The following is a 19,927-nucleotide window of genomic DNA, read 5'->3' on the forward strand; positions in this document are numbered from 1 at the left end:
GCCAAACAGACCAGGGCTCGGAGGCCAGAACCCGGCAGGAAGAGCCCAGCCCACACCGGCTTCCGTCCAGGGGCTCCGGCTGCCGGGAATCCTCTCGCAGGTAAACTCCCAACAGGGACGCCCACACGGCTGCACACGGGCACCTGCTTTAAAGCTCTGCTGCTGTCTTGCTGTCCCTGGCTTTGAACAAGGGGCTGCGTCTTCACGTTGCCGCGGACTCTGCAGCTGTCCTGTCCGCGGCTGAACCCTGGCCCCAGGCCCTGCCCTCCAGGGAGACCCCCACGGGGACCCGCCGCAGGCCCTCAAAGAGCAGCGGTAAAGGAGGAACAGCAAACAGACGACTTTAATAGACTGGGGCTCACCGCGCAAGTGTGGGCGGCGGGGCGTGCGCCAGGGTGCGCGCCGGCCGGGGGGCGGGACAGCGCGGGCAGCGGCCCACCCGGCCCTGGCGCCCTCGGCGCGCCCTCCGGGGAGCGGACGAGGAGGAGCGTGGCGCCCGAAGTTGCAACACGCTTTTATTGCAGGGAGGCGCGGGGCGTGGGTTCACCAGGCGAAGAGCGGGCGGCTGTCCTCCTTGGAGAGCTCGCACAAGCAGTTGAGCAGCAGCAGCGAGTCGCCCAGAAACTTGGGGGGCACGACGTCGATGACCAGCTTCCGCAGGGCGGCCGGGCTGCTGTGCAGCGGGTTGGCACGCAGGTCCGGCCGCTGCTTCAGAATGCCGTAGGTGTTGATGAGGAACTCGCTGAACACAGGGTGCACGTCGCGGTTGTAGCCCAGCCTCTCCAGGCGCGCCGTCAGCGTCAGGTAGCGGTGCGTTAGCTCCCGCAGCTTCTTCTCGTCCACCGAGCCGTCCAGGGACTTGATGGACGTCTGCGGGCACAGGCGCGAGTGGGCGGCGGGGCCAGGGACCCGCGGGGACAGGGAGGCGAGGACGGGAGGCCAGGCGCAGGCCCGAGGCGAGATCCTGGCGCCCTCCCAGCACAGCTGTGTCGGTGGGGACACTGAGGCCCAGAGGCAGGCCCCCACCAGGGGCTGGCTCCCAGTTTCCCTCCCACGCAGGGACCGACAGGAAAGAAGGGAGCTCCACCCCCGGTGCCAGGAAAAGGTGCCTTGCCAGCCGGGTGGAGCGTCACAGTGCTCCCTGCCCGAAGCCACTCTTGAGGCTGTCCCAGACTACGAAAGACAGGACAGAGCAAAGGGACTTGTGGGGCAGCTCATTGATTCCCCACTCAGACACCACTCAGCCTTGCCCAGGCCTACAGCTGTGTGGGCACTACAGCGGACTGGCAGCCAGGAGACCTTGGGGGAGCAGGGGGCAGGGAGCTGGGCAACAGCGGGCGTGGGGCAGGGATGGGACCCTGGGCTGGGGGGGTCCTAGGGCAGGTCAGGGACCCAGCCAGGGGAAGGCCCCCAGCCAGGGAGGCATACCTGTTTGATCTTCTCAGGGATGTTGGACACAGTGAAGCCGTAGAGCCGGGTCACCCCTGGGAAGACATAGGCCAGGATGCGCCGGTCCAATTGGAAGGCAATCTCCCCAACAATGCGACCATCCTTCTCCGTGCCAGTGAAGCTCTGGATCTCTGAGGGGCAGGGTTGGGCGGGGCTGGTGAGACAGGCAGCCAGTATCTGGGAGGGTAGGAGGGTCAAGGGGTTCAGAGGGTCCAGGGCTGCCCACATTCCTCCTGCCTGTGCTCCAGGGTCCATTTCAGGGAGAGGGCTGACCCAGATGTTGCCACTGTGGATCTGAGGTAAAGCCTGGGGACCCCGGCAAGGCCTTCCTGCAGGGGCCAGTGGTGACCGGAGGGGGCACCCTTCTCCCTGTTCTCCGCCGCTCCCTGGCAGCCCGATCCCAGGCCCTGCCCCAGTTCCCTGAGGTGGACGCTTCACAGCCCAGGGTTGGCTTCTGGTCCCCTTGTCACCAGCATCAGCTCAGCACCTGGTCTGGGGTGACGCCCCTCGGAGCTCTCAGCCCCATGACCAGGTGAACTCGGAATGGGCTAGGCATGTCCCCACCTGAGGGTAGGGTCCTGGTTAACTCAAGAAAACATATGTAGCCCGTGTGGGTCCAGCCTGCATAGCTACATGAAACAGTGAGATGCTCTGTCTCAGCAGCCTGTGTGTATTGCAGGCTGGTCTAATACTTATTTCATAATAAGACTTGAGGGTTGCTGGGTTCGCGGGAGATTCTAATTATTTCCCCAGTATCACCCCAGCACATCAACCACCCTCCCCTCCAAAATCGCTTCCAAATTGCCCCTCCCCACGGCAGCCTCTGATGTCAGCATGTCTTCCACCCCACAGCCATGATCCCACCACTGCCCTTCAAAACTACTGTGCTCTCTGAAGATCACGCTGACGGCTGTTACCACCAGGTGCACCAGACTTTGAGGGAGCATGGAGTGAGGAAGGGCCCGCCTCATGGCGCCTGGCATGCCCCCACTGACCAGGATGCACTCTGCGGGGAGAGCAGGCACTTGCACAGGCCTCCACGCATCCCGAACTCTGCTCCTCCCTACAGGAGACACTTCATAACAGGCCCATTTCTAAAGCTTTTTCTAAAGCCCTGCAACTTTCTAACCCAACAGTGATCCAAACCCCTCCCAAGAGTGTTGGATGGTGAAGCCCCGCAGGGTCCATCCAGCAGGCAGGTAGTGCACAGACGGGCTGGGTGCTCTGCCATGGAGAGCTGGCCCCAGGTCCTGTTACCCACAGACAGCTGTGCCTACCAAGGGCTCAGGACCCCCACCACATACAGAGGTTGGTCTGACTCCCCACCCTGCTGGAGGGCTCAGTGGCCCGGGGAGTCACTGGGCTGCTCCGAGACCTCCGCAAGGGCTTCTATGCAGCTGTGCGCATTGGACTGCAGGACCAACCCTGCCTGTGACCTTGGGCATCTGCTCTCCCTCCCTCAGCCCCAAGCTGGGACTGCCCACATAGCCACCCATCCCAGAACCCTGGCTAGCCACTCTGGGCAGGAACAGGATGGCAGTCAACACATGCTTATCAAAGCCAGGCATGGGTGGCTCCTCCTCCTCTGTGGGCACTGGGATAGGCGAGGGGGCACATGTCCTCCTGCTCCCTCGGCCGCGCCAATGCACGCGCTGAGCAGGGAATATGAAGTTGAACTTAGCACAGTCCAGGTCTGTCACAGCTGAGACTCTGTGGCCAAATCCAAGGTCATAAGGTTTATGTCTGTGTTTTCTTCTAATAGTTTTATGGTTTTAGCTCTTTTAGGTCTTTTAAAAATCTCTGATGCATTTTGAGTTAATTTTCATATGTGATATGAAGTCCAGCTTCAGCTGTTTGCATGTGGAGATCCACTTTCCTGGCACCATTTGTTGAAAAGACTCTTCTCTCTCCATTAAATTGTCTTGAGACCCTTGCCAGACATCAGACTTGTAAATGCATGGGTTTATCTCTGACTCTTGATTCTATTCCATGGACTTGTATGCCTGTCCTTACACCAGTACCATGCTGCTGATTACTGTACCTTTAAATTTTGAAATTGGGAAGTGTGAGTCCTCCAATTTTATTCTCCTTTTTCAAGACTGTTTTGCTTATTCTGAGTTCCATGCATCTCCATACAAATTTGAGGATCAGTATGTCAACTTCTGCCAAGAAGTCAGGTGGGACTTTGATAGGGCTTGCATTGAAATTTGTAGATTGATTTGGGGAGGTTTGCCATCTTGATAATATTAGGTCTTTCAAGCCATGACCAGAAGACTTTTTACATTTATTTAGGTCTCTTTCATTTCTTTCAATGTTTTGTAGTTTTCAGTGTTGTTGTTGTTTAGTCGCTGTTGTGTCCAGCTCTTTGTGACTCCATAGACCATAGCCCGCCAGGCTCCTCTGTCCATGGGACTTTCCAGGCAAGGATACTAGAGTCAGTTGCCATTTCCTTCTCCAGGGGGTCTTCCCGACCCAGGGATCAAACCCTTGTCTTTTACACTGGCAGACGGGTTCTTTACCACCAAACCACCTGGGAAGCCCTAGTGTTCAGTGCACTCCTGCCAAAATCACTTGGCAACACTGCAGAAGCGACCCAGGAATTCTAACTGAGGACCAGATACACCACAGAGAAGCATGTTGGGGAAAACAGGGCCCATGGAGAAGCAGAAAACAGTCTCCCCCTTCTGTATTAATACAGTTATCTCATCAGGAGTTGGCCCCTCTCCCTGCCTCCCCTCCTCTAAAGTATAAATTAGGTGGAAGGAACGAGCAACCTCTAGATCTGAGAGGATCTAGAGAGCATTTCTAGTCCAACCTGGGCCCTTCAAGATCTGACCAAAAAGCTATTCCTCAAAGAAAAAAGTCAGTAAGATTGATAAACCCCTAGCCAGATTAATTACAGAAAAAGAGGAAGATAAAAATTACCACTATCAGAAACCAGAGATGGTATCACCATAGATTTTACAGATAGAAGTAGAACCTATGTGTGTGTGTCTGTGTCTGTGTGTGTCTCTCTGTGTTTATTAAAAGGAATTGGCTCACGCAGTTATGAAAATTGACACTTCCCAAGATCTGCGATGGTGAGTCAGTAAGCTGGAGGCTCAGAAGAGCTGATGATGTAGTCCCGGTCTGCGTGCAAGGTCTGAGAAATAAGGGAACCCATGGTGTGGCTCCAGTTTAAAGGACTGGAGGCTTGAGACCCAAGAAGAGCTGAGATTCCAGTTGTAATCCAATGGCAGTCAGGCAGGAGGAATTTTCTCTTACTTGGGAGAGAGTCAGCCTTTTTATCCCACTCAGACCTGCAACTGATTGTATGAGGCCTACCCACATTCAGGAGGCCAGTTTGCTTTATTCAGTCTATTGACTTAAATATTAAACTCATCTAAAAACATTCTCATAGACATACCCTGAATAATGTTTGACCAAATATCTGGGCACCTAATGGCCCAGTCAAGTTGACCATCATGGGATAAATATACAAAATCAATTGTGTTACTATATATTAGAAACAAATAATCAGAAATTCATATTGATAAAAAGTACTATTCATTATAGCATCAAAAACATGAAATACTAAAGGGTAAATTCAACAAAAATGTGCAAGATCTGCACATAGAAGCTATAAAATATTACTGAAATGTATTTTTAAAGAACTAAAAAGACAGAGAGATATACAGGCATACCTTGGACATATTGCTGGTTTCAGTTCCAGACCACCACAATAAAGCAAATACCACATGAAAGCAAGTCGAGTAATAAAAAAAAAAGGATAATAACAACAACAACAAAAAAACAAACAGCAAGTCATGTGAATTGTTCAGTTTCTCAGTGCACATGAAAGTTAGGTTTACACTGCAGCGTACTCTATAATGTGCAAAGCATTATGTCCAAAAAATGTACATACCTTAATTTTTAAATACTTCATTGTTAAAAAATGTTAACCATCCTCTAAGCCTTCAGTGAGATATAACCTTTTTGCTGGTGGAGGGTCCTGCCTCAGTATTGACAGATTCTGACAGATCAGGCAGTGGTTACTGAAAGTTGGGGTTGGTGCGGCAATTTCTTTAAAAAGGTAACAATGATGTTTGCCATATTGATTGACTCTTCCTTTCAGGAATAATTTCTCTGTAGCACGAAATGCTATTTCAGAGCATTTTACCCACAATAGAACTTCTTTCAAAATTAAAGTTAACCCCTCTCAAACCCTGCCACTGTTTTCTCAACTAAGTTTGCATACTGTTCTAAATCTTTGTTGTCGTTTCAGCATCTTCACCAGGAGTAGATTCCACCTCAAGAAACCACTTTCTTAGCTCACCCATAGGAAGCAACTCCTCCTGTGTGAAGGCTTTATCTGCAACTGCAGCAGCGCAGTCACACCTCAGGCTCCTCTTCTAATTACAGTTCTCTTGCTGTTCCCACCACATCTGCAGCCACACCCTGCAGTGCAGTCTTGAATCCCTCCAAGTCATCCATGAGGGCTGGAATCAACTTCTTCCAGACTCCTGTTAATGTCCATATTCTGACCTCTTCCTGTGAATCATGAATGTTCTTAGTGGAGTCTAGAATGGTGAATCCTTTCCAGAAAGTTTCAGAGCCCTCAGTGGGACCGCTATCTATGGCAGCCTTATGAAGTATGTGCTGTGCTGTGGTCAGTGGCTCAGTCGTGTCCAACTCTTTGTGACCCCGTGGACTGTTGCCTGCCAGGCTCCTCTGTCCATGGAATTCTCCAGGCAAGAATACTGGAGTGGGTTGCCATGCCCCCTTCCAGGGCATCTTCCCAATCCAGGGATTGAAGCCAGGTATCCCATATTGCGGGCAGATTCTTTACCGTTTGAGCCACCAGGGAAGCCCCTATGAAGTATATTTCTTCAGTAATAAGACTTGAAAGTCAAATTTACTCCTTGATACATGGGCAGAATGGATGTGCCTTAGCAGCATGTAAACAACTTTAATTTCCTAGTCCATCTGCATCAGAGACCTTGGGTGACTAGGTGCGTCATCTATGAGCAGGAATATTTTGAAAGGTATCTTTTTCCTGAGCAGTACGTCTCAATAGTTGGCTTAAAATATTCAGTGAACCATTTTGCAAATAGATATCCATTTTGCAAAGCCTGTCATCCAGGCTTTGTTGTCCATTTACAGAGCACACGCAAAGTAGATGTAGCATAATTCTTTTAGATTTATGCTATGACTTATTGACTATGCCAAAGCCTTTGACTGTGTGGATCACAATAAACTGTGGAAAATTCTGAAAGAGATGGGAATACCAGACCACCTGACCTGCCTCTTGAGAAATCTGTATGCGGGTCAGGAAGCAACAGTTAGAACTGGACATGGAACAACAGATTGGTTCCAAATAGGAAAAGGAGTACGTCAAGGCTGTATATTGTCACCCTGCTTATTTAACTTATATGCAGAGTACATCATGAGAAATGTTGGGCTGGAAGAAGCACAAGCTGAAATCAAGATTGCCGGGAGAAATATCAGTAACCTCAGATATGCAGATGACACCACCCTTATGGCAGAAAGTGAAGAGGAACTAAAAAGCCTCTTGATGAAAATGAAAGAGGAGAGTGAAAAAGTTAGCTTAAAGCTCAACATTCAGAAAACTAAGATCATGGCATCTGGTCCCATCACTTCATGGCAAATAGATGGGGAAATAGTGGAAACATGTCAGACTTTATTTTCTTGGGTCCAAAATCACTGTAGATGGTGACTACGGCCATCGAATTAAAAGACGCTCACTCTTTGGAAGAAAAGCTATGACCAACCTAGACAGCATATTAAAAAGCAGAGACATTACTTTGCTGACAAAGATCTGTCTAGTCAAACCTATGATTTTTCCAGTAGTCATGTATAGATGTGAGAGCTGGACCATAAAGAAAACTGAGCATTGAAAAATTAATGCTTTTGAACTGTGGTATTGGAGAAGATTCTTGAGTGCCCCTTGGACTGCAAAGAGATCAAACCATTCAATCCTAAAGGAAATCAGTCCTGAATATTCATTGGAAGGAGTGGTGCTGAAACTTCACTTGATGAGAAAGAACTCGGCCACTTGACGAGAAGAACTGACTGGTTGGAAAAGACCCTGATGCTGGCAAAGATTGAAGGCAGGAGGAGAAGGGGATGACAGAGGATGAGATGGTTGGATGGCATCACTGACTCAATTGACATGAGTTTGAGCAAGCTCCAGGAGTTGGTAATGGACAGGGAAGCCTGGCGTGCTGCAGTCCATGGGGTCCCAAAGAGTCGGACATGACTGAGCAACTGAGCTGAACTGAACCGAAGTCTGCATATAAGTTAAATTAGCAGGGTGACAATATACAGCCTGAACATAATCCTTTCCCAATTTTGAACCAGTCAGTTGTTCCATGTCCACCTCTAACTGTTGCTTCTTGTCCTGCATTCAGGTTTCTCAGGAGACAGGTAAGGTGGTCTGGTATTCCCATCTCCACAGTTTACTTTCCAGAATTTTCCACAGTTTATTGTGATCCACATAGTCAAAGGCTTTAGTGTAGTCAATGAAGCAGAATCACAGCCTTGTCATGGCAAAGAGGCCTGCATAACTCAATGAAGCTATGAGCCGTGCCTTGCAGGGCCACCCAAGATGGGTGGGTCATAGTGAAAAGTTCTGACAGAATGTAGTCCACTAGAGGAGGGAAGGACACCCCCTCCCCCTTCATGGATCATATCTGCAAAACATGTACCAAAAAAGTCTGGTATCCAGAATACACAACTCAATCATAAGAACATAAGCTACTCACTTATTTAAACGGTCAAAAGATGTGTACAGACAGGGCCCCAGACCCGAGCAGCATGGGCACACTCTCCTCTTCCGGCTGCTGGCTAGATGCAGAAGCTGGGCCCTGACCACCCTCCCCAGCAGCCAACCCCCAACTCCCGCCTGCTCCTCACCCTCCTCACCGTTCAGGTAGTAGCTCCTCCTGGTTCGGTCCCCAGAGGGCAGGCTGCTCTCTGAGAAGCACACCTTTTTGGGCCGGCCCACGTCCCGGGTCTCCAGCAGGGTCTTCTCCACCAGCGGGTCCTGCAAGGGGCTCAGGAGTGGGGACAGCTTTCGATCGGAGCCTCGGGGGATACGCAGTTCCGGGGAGCTGAGGAAAGCCTTGAAGGGCACCTGGGAGGACGTCACACAGCCCGGGGAGGCGTCGTCCTCGCTGGAGAGGGGGGCGTGTGAGCACAGCAGGTCTTCCAGGGAGGACCCCTGCAGCTGGGAGGGTGCATCAGGGCCGCTGGTGAACCTTCCGAAGTCTGGGACTGGGGCAGGGAGGGAGGAACAAGCTGTGAGGCGAGGCTCCCGGAGCACCCCCGTCTTGCAGAGACCCTGCCCTCAGCTCTGACACCTGCCCCCACTTCCCCTCTGGAGGAGGCAATGGATCCCAGGACACCAGCAGCCCCGGGTCCGGAGGCGCAGCACACGTGTGGCCTCCAGCACTCCCACTGTGTGTCCACACACTGTGACAGTGACTTATATGTGCATCTTAAATTCTATATGTGTGGTATCATCCAGCACCTTTTATTATGAAACTTCTTTTTTTGAGAGTTATCCATGATGAGTGTGTCATTGGGTAGCTCTGTGGTTCACTTAACCATTTCCTGGCACACATGCATACATGGGCACACATCTGCACATACACACAGAGACACACATGGATTTTTTCATCCATCCCCACTGCTGCACATGGGACTGTTTGCAGGATTCCTTGTAAAGCAGAGCGGTGATCGGAGTCCCTCATGTGTGTCCCCTGCCAGACACACGGTCCAGAAACTGTCAGGAAGTCACAGCAGTGAGGCAGCAAGGGCCCCCGGTGCTTCCTCTGGCTGAGTCCCAGGAGCCTGGTCCCCTTTGCTCAGGGCTCACATATTCCCAGGGGAGGTAGGCCATCCCAGCCATGGGCAGGGGCTGGGAAAACTCTACTCATGGGCTTGGGGAAGAGCCGTATCTGTGACCTAATTTTAAAGGGATTGTTGTGTGGTCAGGTGTGTTTGCACTTCACTTTTAGTTTCTATTTAGTGAATTGAAATTCCCTCCTGTTATTCCCCAGCCTTAATAAAGTTCTGTTAAACATAAAACAATTTTTTTAATCCTCAGTCAAAACTTTCAAGCCACATTATAATAAAACTATAAATGAATCAGAGTCAATAGAAAACCCCATCTCCTCAAAATTAAAAGAATTCTCAGGACTTCCCCAGTGGTCCAGTGGTTAAGAACTCACCTTGCAATGCAAGGGCTGTGGGTTCAATCCCTAGTCAGAGAACTAAGATCCCACATACTGCAGAACAACTCAGTCCACTCCACAACTAGAAAGCCCAAGTACCACAGCTAAGACCAAAAAATATATACATATTAGAAAAAAAAATTATCTTTAGTAATGATCAAAGAGAAAATAAAAATAGGAAAAATGATTATTGAGAAATAATGAAAATCAGAACACTAGGTATATTGACATCAATACATTTAAAACTGTATCTAAAGTGAAATTGGAGAAGGCAATGGCACCCCACTCCAGTACTCTTGCCTGGAAAATCCCATGGACGGAGGAGCCTGGTGGGCTGCCATCCATGGGGTCGCTAAGAGTCGGACACGACTGAGCGACTTCACTTTCACTTTTCACTTTTCACTTTCCTGCGTTGGAGAAGGAAAGGGCAACCCACTCCAGTGTTCTTCCCTAGAGAACCCCAGGGACGGGGGAGTGTGGTGGGCTGCTGTCTATGGGGTCGCACAGAGTCGGACACGACTGAAGCAACTTAGCAGCAGCAGCAAAGTGAAATTAGCAACTTAAATTCTTTAATGACTTCTAAAACATCATCAAAAAATTACACATTCATATAGGAATGAACTCTTGAAGAAAGCAAAAGTTAGAGAATAATAAAAATAGCAGCAGAAATAAACTTGAAATAGTTCTACGAAAAGTCCAATAAGATAGTGAAACTGGAAAGCTACTTTAGAGAAACAGAAAACAAAAGAATAAAATTGAAAATTAGAAAAGCCAGATAAGAATGACCAGGAAGACAATGTTTAAATTATAAAAGATTATATCCAACTGAATATTACTTGAAAACTTTAATAAAGGAGCTATCACTTGGGAAGCTATTTTCAATGACTCAATAAGAAGTAGAAAACCTGCACAGATTAATAAGCAAAAAAGAAAAACCTTTAAGTTATAGAATTATGAGCAAAGGGCTGAAGGCCTGAGTGGTTGGCGGATGAGTTCTTTCAAGTCCCCAAACAATTCACAACCCCTGCATTATATGAATGAGGCTGGAACACTGAAAAAAATTAAATGATGCTTGATTATCAAGCTTATAAATTGTCACAAGTCTGATATCAAATCCCTGAAAAGACAACCCACAGAAAGAAAACCGCAGCCCAGATTCACATAGGAATCAGAGAAAACAGAGTCCAGAAATCCTGAGCGAAGCCCCAGCCAAACAGATGCCGCAGCAAACAGCTCAGGCCCAGAACCGGGAGTCTCTCAACGACACAGCGGAACAAGACCCCACAGGCCAGTGGGGGCGCAGCCGAGGGCACTTTGGCCAGTACAGAAGTGAGGTCATAAAATCTTAACAAAATGAGCCTTTCTTCAATTTTGTTGTTGTTGTTCTTTAAAAATAAGGACTAGAAGGCTTTTCCCCAGCACCCAGCCTACACCCCCCAACCCCCAGTACCTGGACAGACAGAGCTGTCCACTGCCGACCAACCGCCAGAGGATGAGGGCGGAGCCTGTCGAGGCCAAAGTCCTGGGATTCGTGAGGAAGAAAGACAGAAACGAGCGTATGAGCTGCCATTGTTGTTCAGTTGCTAAGACGTGTCCAACTCTTTGCGACCCCATGGCCTGTAGCCCGCCAGGCTCCTCTGTCCGTGGGAATTCTCCAGGCAAGAATATTGGAGTGGGTTGCCATTCTTTTTCCAGGGGATCTTCCTGAACCAGGGCTTGAGCCCTTGTTTCCTGCTTGGCAGGTGGATTCTTTACCACTGAGCCACCAGGGAAGCCCATCTGAGCTGCCAACCCCATTTAAAAGTCTGTAACAGCAGCTATAGAACTCAGAAAACATGGGAGAAAGAACTGGAAAACTTAGCAGAACAAAACAGCTCAGGGAGGGGACTGGATAGTGAATTCTCTGGTGGTCTAGTGGTTAGGGCTCCACGCTCTCATGGCCCAGGGCCTGGGTTTAACCCCTGATTCGGGGAACTAAGAACCAGCATGCCTGATGGCCAAAAGTAAAAATAAAAATATGAAGTAAGCAAAATATCATAAGGGGCCTGGATATAGGCTAAATATTTACAAATCAACAGATTTCCAAAACACAGCAACAGGGATAACTGAAAACACAGTGGAAAAAGAAATCTCATCCATGACTGCAATAAGTAACATAAAGTGCCCCAGGAATAAACCATTAATGTGAAAGATTTATGTGAGAAATGGCTAAAGAGACTTGAAGAAACAGAGTCAGAGCAGCTTAATAGAGCTGCAGGGGACGATCTCACCCTCTGGGCAAATGTAAGAAAAGGAGAAAATAATTACCCTGCCTTCCAAGCCAGTGATTCTACCTGTAGGGAAACATACCCTAAGGAAATAACTCTGAATAGAAAATGCTTTTCCTGTGGTATTTACTTCAGGGTTGGAGAAGGAAATGACAACCCACTCCAGTATTCTTGCCTGGAGAATTCCATGGACAGGGGAGCCTTACGGGTTATGGTCCATGGGATCACAAGAGTCAGACGCCACTGAGCAACTAACACTTACTTCAGGGTAAGAGAAAAGAACTGTCATTTCAAACATAAGGAGAGTTCATTAAATTCTGGTTCATCTGATTCTGGAATATGACATAGCTATTTAGAATGTATTTATGACAATACAGAAGCAGCTGTCTTGTGATGGTAAAGGAAAGAGGCAGAGAGAACACTCAGAAACTACTTAAAATCACTGGACACTCCACTCAGGACAAGGAGTCCAGGCAACCGTGGAGGCTCTGAGATGCCAGGGGCTCAGGCACCAGGGTGATCTGGAGGAAACTGGCCTGGGAGGGGAGGGCCCGGGATCGCCAAGGCCGCCACCCCACCCTGTCCCTCAGAACATGTGCACCATGTGCAAAGTGGCCCCAGAAGGTGGCACCAGCTGTGGGAAAGGTGCAGGTGGAGAGGCCTCAGGCCTTTGGAGAGGGTCCCAGTGTCCATGTCAACACTTGAGCTGCATGTGGCCTTTGACCCAAGGATTCCTGGACAGCCCCCTGTCAGCAGGCCACAGGGGTACCTGTGAAGCCCCGTGGCTGCTGGGAGATGGAAGAGCACTCCTGTCATGGGGACCAGACTTAAGGGCTGGTGGTGAACCCACAGGGAACAGTGAGCGAGCCCTCCAGGAGATGGCCAATGGTCAAGGACAGAAGATGGATGGCTGGGGAGTCAGTGTAGAATGGCTCTACCCTGTCCACATAAACTGAGGATCCTGGGATACACATGCAAACAGCCACCAAAACTTCAGAGAGAAACCAGAGTCGATGTGGACAGCGGCTGCCGCTGGGAGTGAGGCCAGGAGCCTGCAGTAGTCACGCTCACCCCAAGTGATCTTGCTTAGTGAGAACGACAAATTTTTAAAGCACATCCTGTGCAACTTCCCTGGTGGCTTGGTGGTAAAGAATCTGAGTGCTGATGCAGGGACACGAGTTCCATCCCTGGTCCAGAGGGATCCCATGCCGCGGAGCAACTAAGCCCGTGCACTGCAACTACTGACGCCTGTGCTCCAGAGCCCAAGAGGCGCTGAGCCCGTGCACCTAGAGCCTGTGCCCACAACAACAGAAGCCACTGCAGTGAGAGGCCTGCAGCCAAAATTAATAAACAGATAAACCACATCCAGTTTCTAAAGCAAACACTGAGCCATTGCTGTGTGCAATTCCCGTCCGTCTGAAACCTCAAGCTCCGCTGGAGAACTCCTGCCAGTTCTCCAAGTCCAGCCCCGAGGCCACGGTTGCACTCTGGGGACGGAGGTGGCTGTGAAGATAGTGGGGGCCCATCAGCCCACAACCTGCAACAGGGGCTCCAAGGCCTTTCTTTGGAGGCTCGAGGCCTCGGGCGGGCCAGGGGCTGGGGCTCCTCCTAAGACTCGCATCCAGGAGGATCTGGACTTGCCCATGGGTGGGATGCTGGCCATGCCCCAGAGATGGCCTGACTTGTACCCTGACGGGGAACAGTGCAGCCTGAGCAAGGTCCTGCACCTCACCCAATGCCCTCCTTCCAGCCTGGCCAGTCCACTGATCACACAGACGGATGAAGGTTTAGTTCAGTCGCTCAGTTGTGTCCAATTCCTTGTGACCCCATGGACTGCAGCATGGCAGGCCTCCCTGTCCTTCACCAGCTCCCAGAGTTTACTCAACCTCATGTCCATCGAGTCAGTGATGCCATCCAACCATCTTATCCTCTGTTGTCCCCTTCTCCTCCTGCCCTCAATCTTTCCCAGCATCAGGGTCTTTTCAAATGAGTCAGCTCTTCACATCATGTGGACAAAGTATCAGAGTTTCAGCTTCAACATCAGTCTTTTCAATGAACACCCAAGGCTGATTTCCTTTAGGAGGGACTGGTTGGATCTCCTTGCAGTCCAAGGGACTCTCAAGAGTCTTCTCCAATACCACAGTTCAAAAGCATCAATTCTTTGGGGCTCAGCTTTTTTTATAGTCCAACTCTCACATCCATACATGACCACTGGAAAAACTTTGACTAGATGTTTTTTTTGACTAGATGGACCTTTGTTGGCAAAGTAATATCTCTGCTTTTAAATATGCTGTCTAGGTTGGTCATAACTTTCCTTCCAAGGAGCAAGCATCTTTTAATTTCGTGGCTACAGTCACCATCTGCAGTGATTTTGGAGCCCCCCAAAATAAAGTCTGTCATTGTCTCCACTGTTTCCCCATCTATTTGCCATGAAGTGATGGGACCGGATGCCATGATCTTAGTTTTCTGAATGTTGAGTTTTAAGCCAACTTTTTCACTCTCCATTTTCACTTTCATCAAGAGGCTCTTTAGTTCTTCTTCACTTTCTGCCATAAGGGTGGTGTCATCTGCAAATCTGAGGTTATTGATATTTCTCTCAGAAATCTTGATTCCAGCTTGTGCTTCAGCAAAGCTCAATTCTTAGGACAAAGGACCACAGAGCAGGCTGAGGCACGTGATTGTTGGCAATGGTCACAGCGCAGACAAGGCCTTGGGGACAAGTGCCTCAGGCAGCCACTGCCAGGCAGGCATTCCTCGAAGGCTGAGGAGGTGGCATGGACCCTCTGCAAGCTGTCATGTCAGGGACACAACACCAAGAGACAGGCCCCCCTCTATCCCTGGTCACCTGGGGACATTGTGTGTCTTGGTCACAGGCAGAGCTGAGGACAGGGCCCCAGGCTCCTCTAGCTGCTCCCCCCTCTACCTGCCATCCCCCCACATAAGGACCCTGCTTGTCTGAGCTCCCTCCTCAAGGCCCACCCCGAGGCTGAAGGTGTGGAGATGCCATGAGGGACTCTCGCACCCCAGGACATGCTCGCTCACAGGGTCTGCTTGCTCAGCACAGGAGGTGACCACATCTAGAGCGGGTCCCGGAGCAGCCGAGCATCCCCCTGGGAACCAGCAGCAGCTCTGAAATAAGCTTCAACAGAGGAAAACAACTCACTCCAGGCGAACAACTTATCCTGAGAAGACAGCTGGTCTGCGGGCGTGGGCATTGCCAGGGTGGGAATGGCCATTGCCAGGGTAGGCACGGCCATTGCCAGGGCAAGGGCTGGGGTATGAACTCCACCTGCTCTGCTGGGCAGTGAGTGATCATCACCTCCGGGAACACGGAGCTCACCTGGTCACAGGACCCATGATCCACATCCCAGCCACTCAGACCAAGGTCACGGTGCCAACCACACCCTAAGTCGCACTTCCCACATACAAAAGCTTTCAAGCAGAGCCAGCTACCTTCATAGAACGTGTGTCGGCCTCTGAAGGGGCTCCCACGGGGTGAGCTGGATGACCATGCCGTGCTTGCTTCCTGTCTGTGACCCACAGGTCTCTCTCCTAGGCAGGGTCCTTGCCTCTCTGGGTGCAGCTGTCAGCCAGTACGATGGGCACAGCTGCCCTGGCCAAGGGCTGAGTATGCCCAGCTGGCCAGCCCCCAGCAGAGCAGGGTCGCACACAGCCTGGCCCCGCCGTCCCCTGGGCTGGCCTCAGTGGACCTGCTTTAAGCCTCTGTGGCAGCACCTCGGCGGCCACCATGGACGGAACCCCACTAGCCCAAGCGGGTCACCCGCCTGCCCACCCACCTCCCAGAGCCGGCTCACCTGTGCTCCCCGGGGAGCAGGCCTCGGGGTAGGCGGGTGCCTTGGGGAAGAGGAAGTCACGGCCCCCGCGCCCACAGCTCTCCTGGCAGCTCTCGCTCAGCAGCCGCTTCAGCATCTGGTTCTCCTTCATGAGACGCACCTGCTTCTTGAGGTCGGCGTTCTCGCTCATGAGCCTGTTCATCAGCTCGCTGCCCTCAGCCATGGCCAGTTCTCTGTCACGTGTGGGCCCGCGGCCCCATGGAGATGGAAAATCAGAGCCCACAGGTGCTCCAGAAACGCCAAGAGCCCCGAGTTCCACCGGCCTTCCGCAGCCTTGTGATGTCGCCCTTAAAGCGGCAGCGCCTCGGCCACGGTGAGCAGAGGGGCGGGGACAGGAGGTGGGGATGGGGCACCTCAGGGGTGGGGTCCCCAGCAAGGGAACAGCACAGGCCGAGGCTGGAATGTTCCAGGAACAGCCAGAAATCTGGCCCGCAGGAGTATCCACAGGCCTGGGGGAGGGGAGCTCTGCCTTCATTGAGTGACTCAAGGACCCCCTCCCCTGCCACCCACCCTCAACTGCAGGCCACCTGCAGGGTCCTGGAGGCATGCAGGCCGGCCCGGAGCTGGGGCTGTCTGACCTGCAGACGTGGATGACATACCCCCAGGATGCATGCCTGAGGAAGAGCAGGCCGTGGGCACAAGGGAGACAGGCCGGGGAGTGCCCCTCAACGGCCCCCACAGCCCATGGAACTCTGGTGGGCTCTCAGGGGCTGGCAGTTGGAGGCCACCTGCTGACTGCACTCTGCTGGTGCTCAGGGTCCTGGCAGCACGTCCGCATCCCCACACTAAATGCCAGCACTGAGCATCTGGGACACTGACTATCGGACCTGAGGACCCCCAGCCAGGGCACAGGGCCATCTGGACAACCCCACGCAGAGTCCTGCCCAGGTTCCAGTCCTCAAGCAGTGTGACCTCCGTGAGCCCCGCCCCCCAACTATCTACCTGGGAGGCACACCAAGTCAGCAGTTTCCTGGCCCCACGGGCAGCAGAGAGGTCTGCTCCTCCTGAGGACATGAGCCCCAACAGGAACATCGAGTCCTCTCTCCCCTCCTGCTGTCGTCTAGGGCTCCCCCTGGCAGCAAGGGCTGGGGTGGGGTGGGAGGAGCCCCCAGCAGAACACAGCTTCGACTCCCCCCAGACTAATAACTTAGTGCAAAGTTACCGCAGGAAGACAGAGCCCTGGGTGGAGCTTGCGGAGAAATGAGACTAAATCCCAACCGTCCCTCTTATCCTGAGACAGAGCAGATGGGACAGTGGAAACACGGACGGCGCCCATTGAGGAAGGCTGGAGGCAGTGCCCTACCAGATTCGAGAATCAGGCAGGGGGGAATGAGTAGCTCCCCTCTGCTGGCCCCTCCCCTCACATTTAAAATGCCATTTTCTTTCCCACACCAAGAAAACCCTCTCAGCCATGGACCTGGGGACATCCTGCCAGTTTCCTGGTCATGATGCAATTCCCTTCTAACACATCACATTCAGCTTGCTAATATTTTAAGTATTTTCTATATTTCATGAGGGAAATTGATCTGTATCTCCTTTTTTTGTAATGTCCTGTTTACTATCAAGGTCATATTGATCTTATACAATGAGTTGCAAAGGGTTCCCTCCTCTCTTTTCTGTGTGCTGTGTTAGATTGCTATTTCTCTCTTAAATGTTTGATAAATTCACCAGCAAGGCCATGAGAGCCTAGAGTTTTCTTCTGGGAAAGTTTCTGATGTAATTTTTTAAGTATCAATAAAGTCACTTAACATTTCCACTTCTTCTCATTCCCATCTAGACAACAGTTGTGGCTTCTGAGGAATTTGTCCACAGCATCTACACTGTGGAATACAGGCATCACACAGTTCATATTTCCTTGCTACCCTTTCTGAAGCCTCACACCTCTGAGCACAAATAGGTACAGCCAAGGCAGAAAAGCCAAATGTAAAAGTGCAGCAACAGTGCCCGTGGGTTTTGCAGGAGCGTGTACAGGAAGCTGAGTGTGGGACTGACGTGAGCCAGGGAGAAGGGTGCAGGCTTACTTCCCCAGGATCTATACTGATGTACCATTTGCAGTCTCAATACAAGTTCTTAACTTGGTCAGGCTAGAGGCCCGTTAACTTTTCTCAAAGCATCACCTTTTGGTTTCATTGATCTTCTTGTATGTTTTCTGCAGCATCTGACATCTACTCTTCTGTCCAGTATTCCCTTCCTTCTACTTACTTTAGTTTTAAGATTCTTAAGATGGAAACCTTGGAGAAGGCAATGGCACCCCACTCCAGTACTCTTGCCTGGAAAATCCCATGGGTGGAGGAGCCTGGTAGGCTGCAGTCCATGGGGTCGATAAGAGTCGGACACGACTGAGCGACTTCACTTTGACTTTTCACTTTCATGCATTGGAGAAGGAAATGGCAACCCACTCCAGTGTTCTTGCCTGGAGAATCCCAGGGATGGGGGAGCCTACTGGGCTGCCGTCTATGGGGTTGCACAGAGTCGGACACAACTGAAGTGACTTAGCAGCAGCAGCAGCTGCAAGATGGAAACCTAATTTTCAGCACTAAACATGTAAGCCTGTAAATATTTCTCTAAACACTGCATTAGTGAAAACCCACTAATTTTGATGTTATGTTTTTATTTTTGTTTGGTTTGAAATATTTTCTAATTCCCCTTGTGCTTTTAATTATCAGTTCAGTTCAGTTCAGTCGCTCAGTCGTGTCCAACTCTTTGCGACCCCATGAATCGCAGCACGCCAGGCCTCCCTGTCCATCACCAACTTCCGGAGTTCACTCAGACTCATGTCCATCAAGTCAGTGATGCCATCCAGCCATCTCATCCTCTGTCATCCCCTTCTCCTCCTGCCCCCAATCCCTCCCAGCATCAGAGTCTTTTCCAATGAGTCAACTCTTCGCATGAGGTGGCCAAAGTACTGGAGTTTCAGCTTTAGCATCATTTCTTCCAAAGAAATCCCAGGGCTGATCTCCTTCAGAATGGACTGGTTGGATCTCCTTGCAGTCCAAGGGACTCTCAAGAGTCTTCTCCAACACCACAGTTCAAAAGCATCAATTCTTCGGCGCTCAGCCTTCTTCACAGTCCAACTCTCACATCCATACATGACCACTGGAAAAACCATAGCCTTGACTAGACGAACCTTTGTTGGCAAAGTAATGTCTCTGCTTTTGAACATGCTATCTAGGTTGGTCATAACTTTCCTTCCAAGGAGTAAGCGTCTTTTAATTTCATGGCTACAGTCACCATCTGCAGTGATTTTGGAGCCCAAAAAAATAAAGTCTGACACTGTTTCCACTGTTTCCCCATCTATTTCCCATGAAGTGGTGGGACCAGATGCCATGATCTTCGTTTTCTGAATGTTGAGCTTTAAGCCAACTTTTTCACTCTCCACTTTCATCAAGAGGCTTTTTAGTTCCTCCTCACTTTCTGCCATAAGGGTGGTGTCATCTGCATATCTGAGGTTATTGATATTTCTCCCGGCAATCTTGATTCCAGCTTGTGCTTCTTCCAGCTCAGCGTTTCTCATGATGTACTCTGCATATAAGTTAAATAAGCAGGGTGACGATACACAGCCTTGACGTACTCCTTTTCCTATTTGGAACCAGTCTGTTGTTCCATGTCCAGTTCTAACTGCTGCTTCCTGACCTGCATACAAATTTCTCAAGAGGCAGATCAGGTGGTCTGGTATTCCCATCTCTTTCAGAATTTTCCACAGTTTATTGTGATCCACACAGTCAAAGGCTTTTAATTATAGATGATTTATTTTTTTTATGTCTTTATTTTGGGCTGTGCTGGGTCTTTGATGCTACACAAGAGCTCTCTAGTTGGGGGCTACTCTGTTCATTGCAGTGTGTGGGCTTCTCAATGAGGTGGCTTCTCACTGAGGTGGCTTCTCTTGATGTAGAGTACCAGCTCTAGGCGCACAGGCTTCAGAAGCTGTGGCACTCAAGCTTAGTTGCCCAGTGGCATGTGGGATCTTCCCAGACCAGGGATCGAACCCATGTCCCCTGCATTGCAAGGTGGATTCTTAACCACTGAACCACTAGGAAAGCCTGACTATAGATGATTTAGAAGTATATTGTTTCATTTCCATATATTTGGGATTTTCTAAGACTTTTTATTACTGATTTCT

At 50.5% G+C, this 19,927-nt stretch overlaps 1 protein-coding gene across 1 annotated transcript; it reads right to left on the reverse strand.

The window, feature by feature from the left end:
* Positions 1–325: 325 nt before the first annotated feature.
* Positions 326–16,980, reverse strand: SPATC1L (spermatogenesis and centriole associated 1 like). The gene is made up of 4 exons (XM_061423976.1): positions 15,769–16,980; positions 8,374–8,724; positions 1,429–1,580; positions 326–870 (listed from the first exon to the last, which is right to left on the reverse strand). The coding sequence occupies exons 1-4, from the start codon at positions 16,352–16,354 to the stop codon at positions 544–546; spliced, it is 1,416 nt and encodes a 471-aa protein (XP_061279960.1). The 5' UTR covers positions 16,355–16,980; the 3' UTR covers positions 326–543.
* Positions 16,981–19,927: the final 2,947 nt, after the last annotated feature.

Source organism: Bos javanicus, chromosome 1 (assembly GCF_032452875.1).
Source record: "Bos javanicus breed banteng chromosome 1, ARS-OSU_banteng_1.0, whole genome shotgun sequence".
Lineage (NCBI taxonomy): Eukaryota > Metazoa > Chordata > Mammalia > Artiodactyla > Bovidae > Bos > Bos javanicus.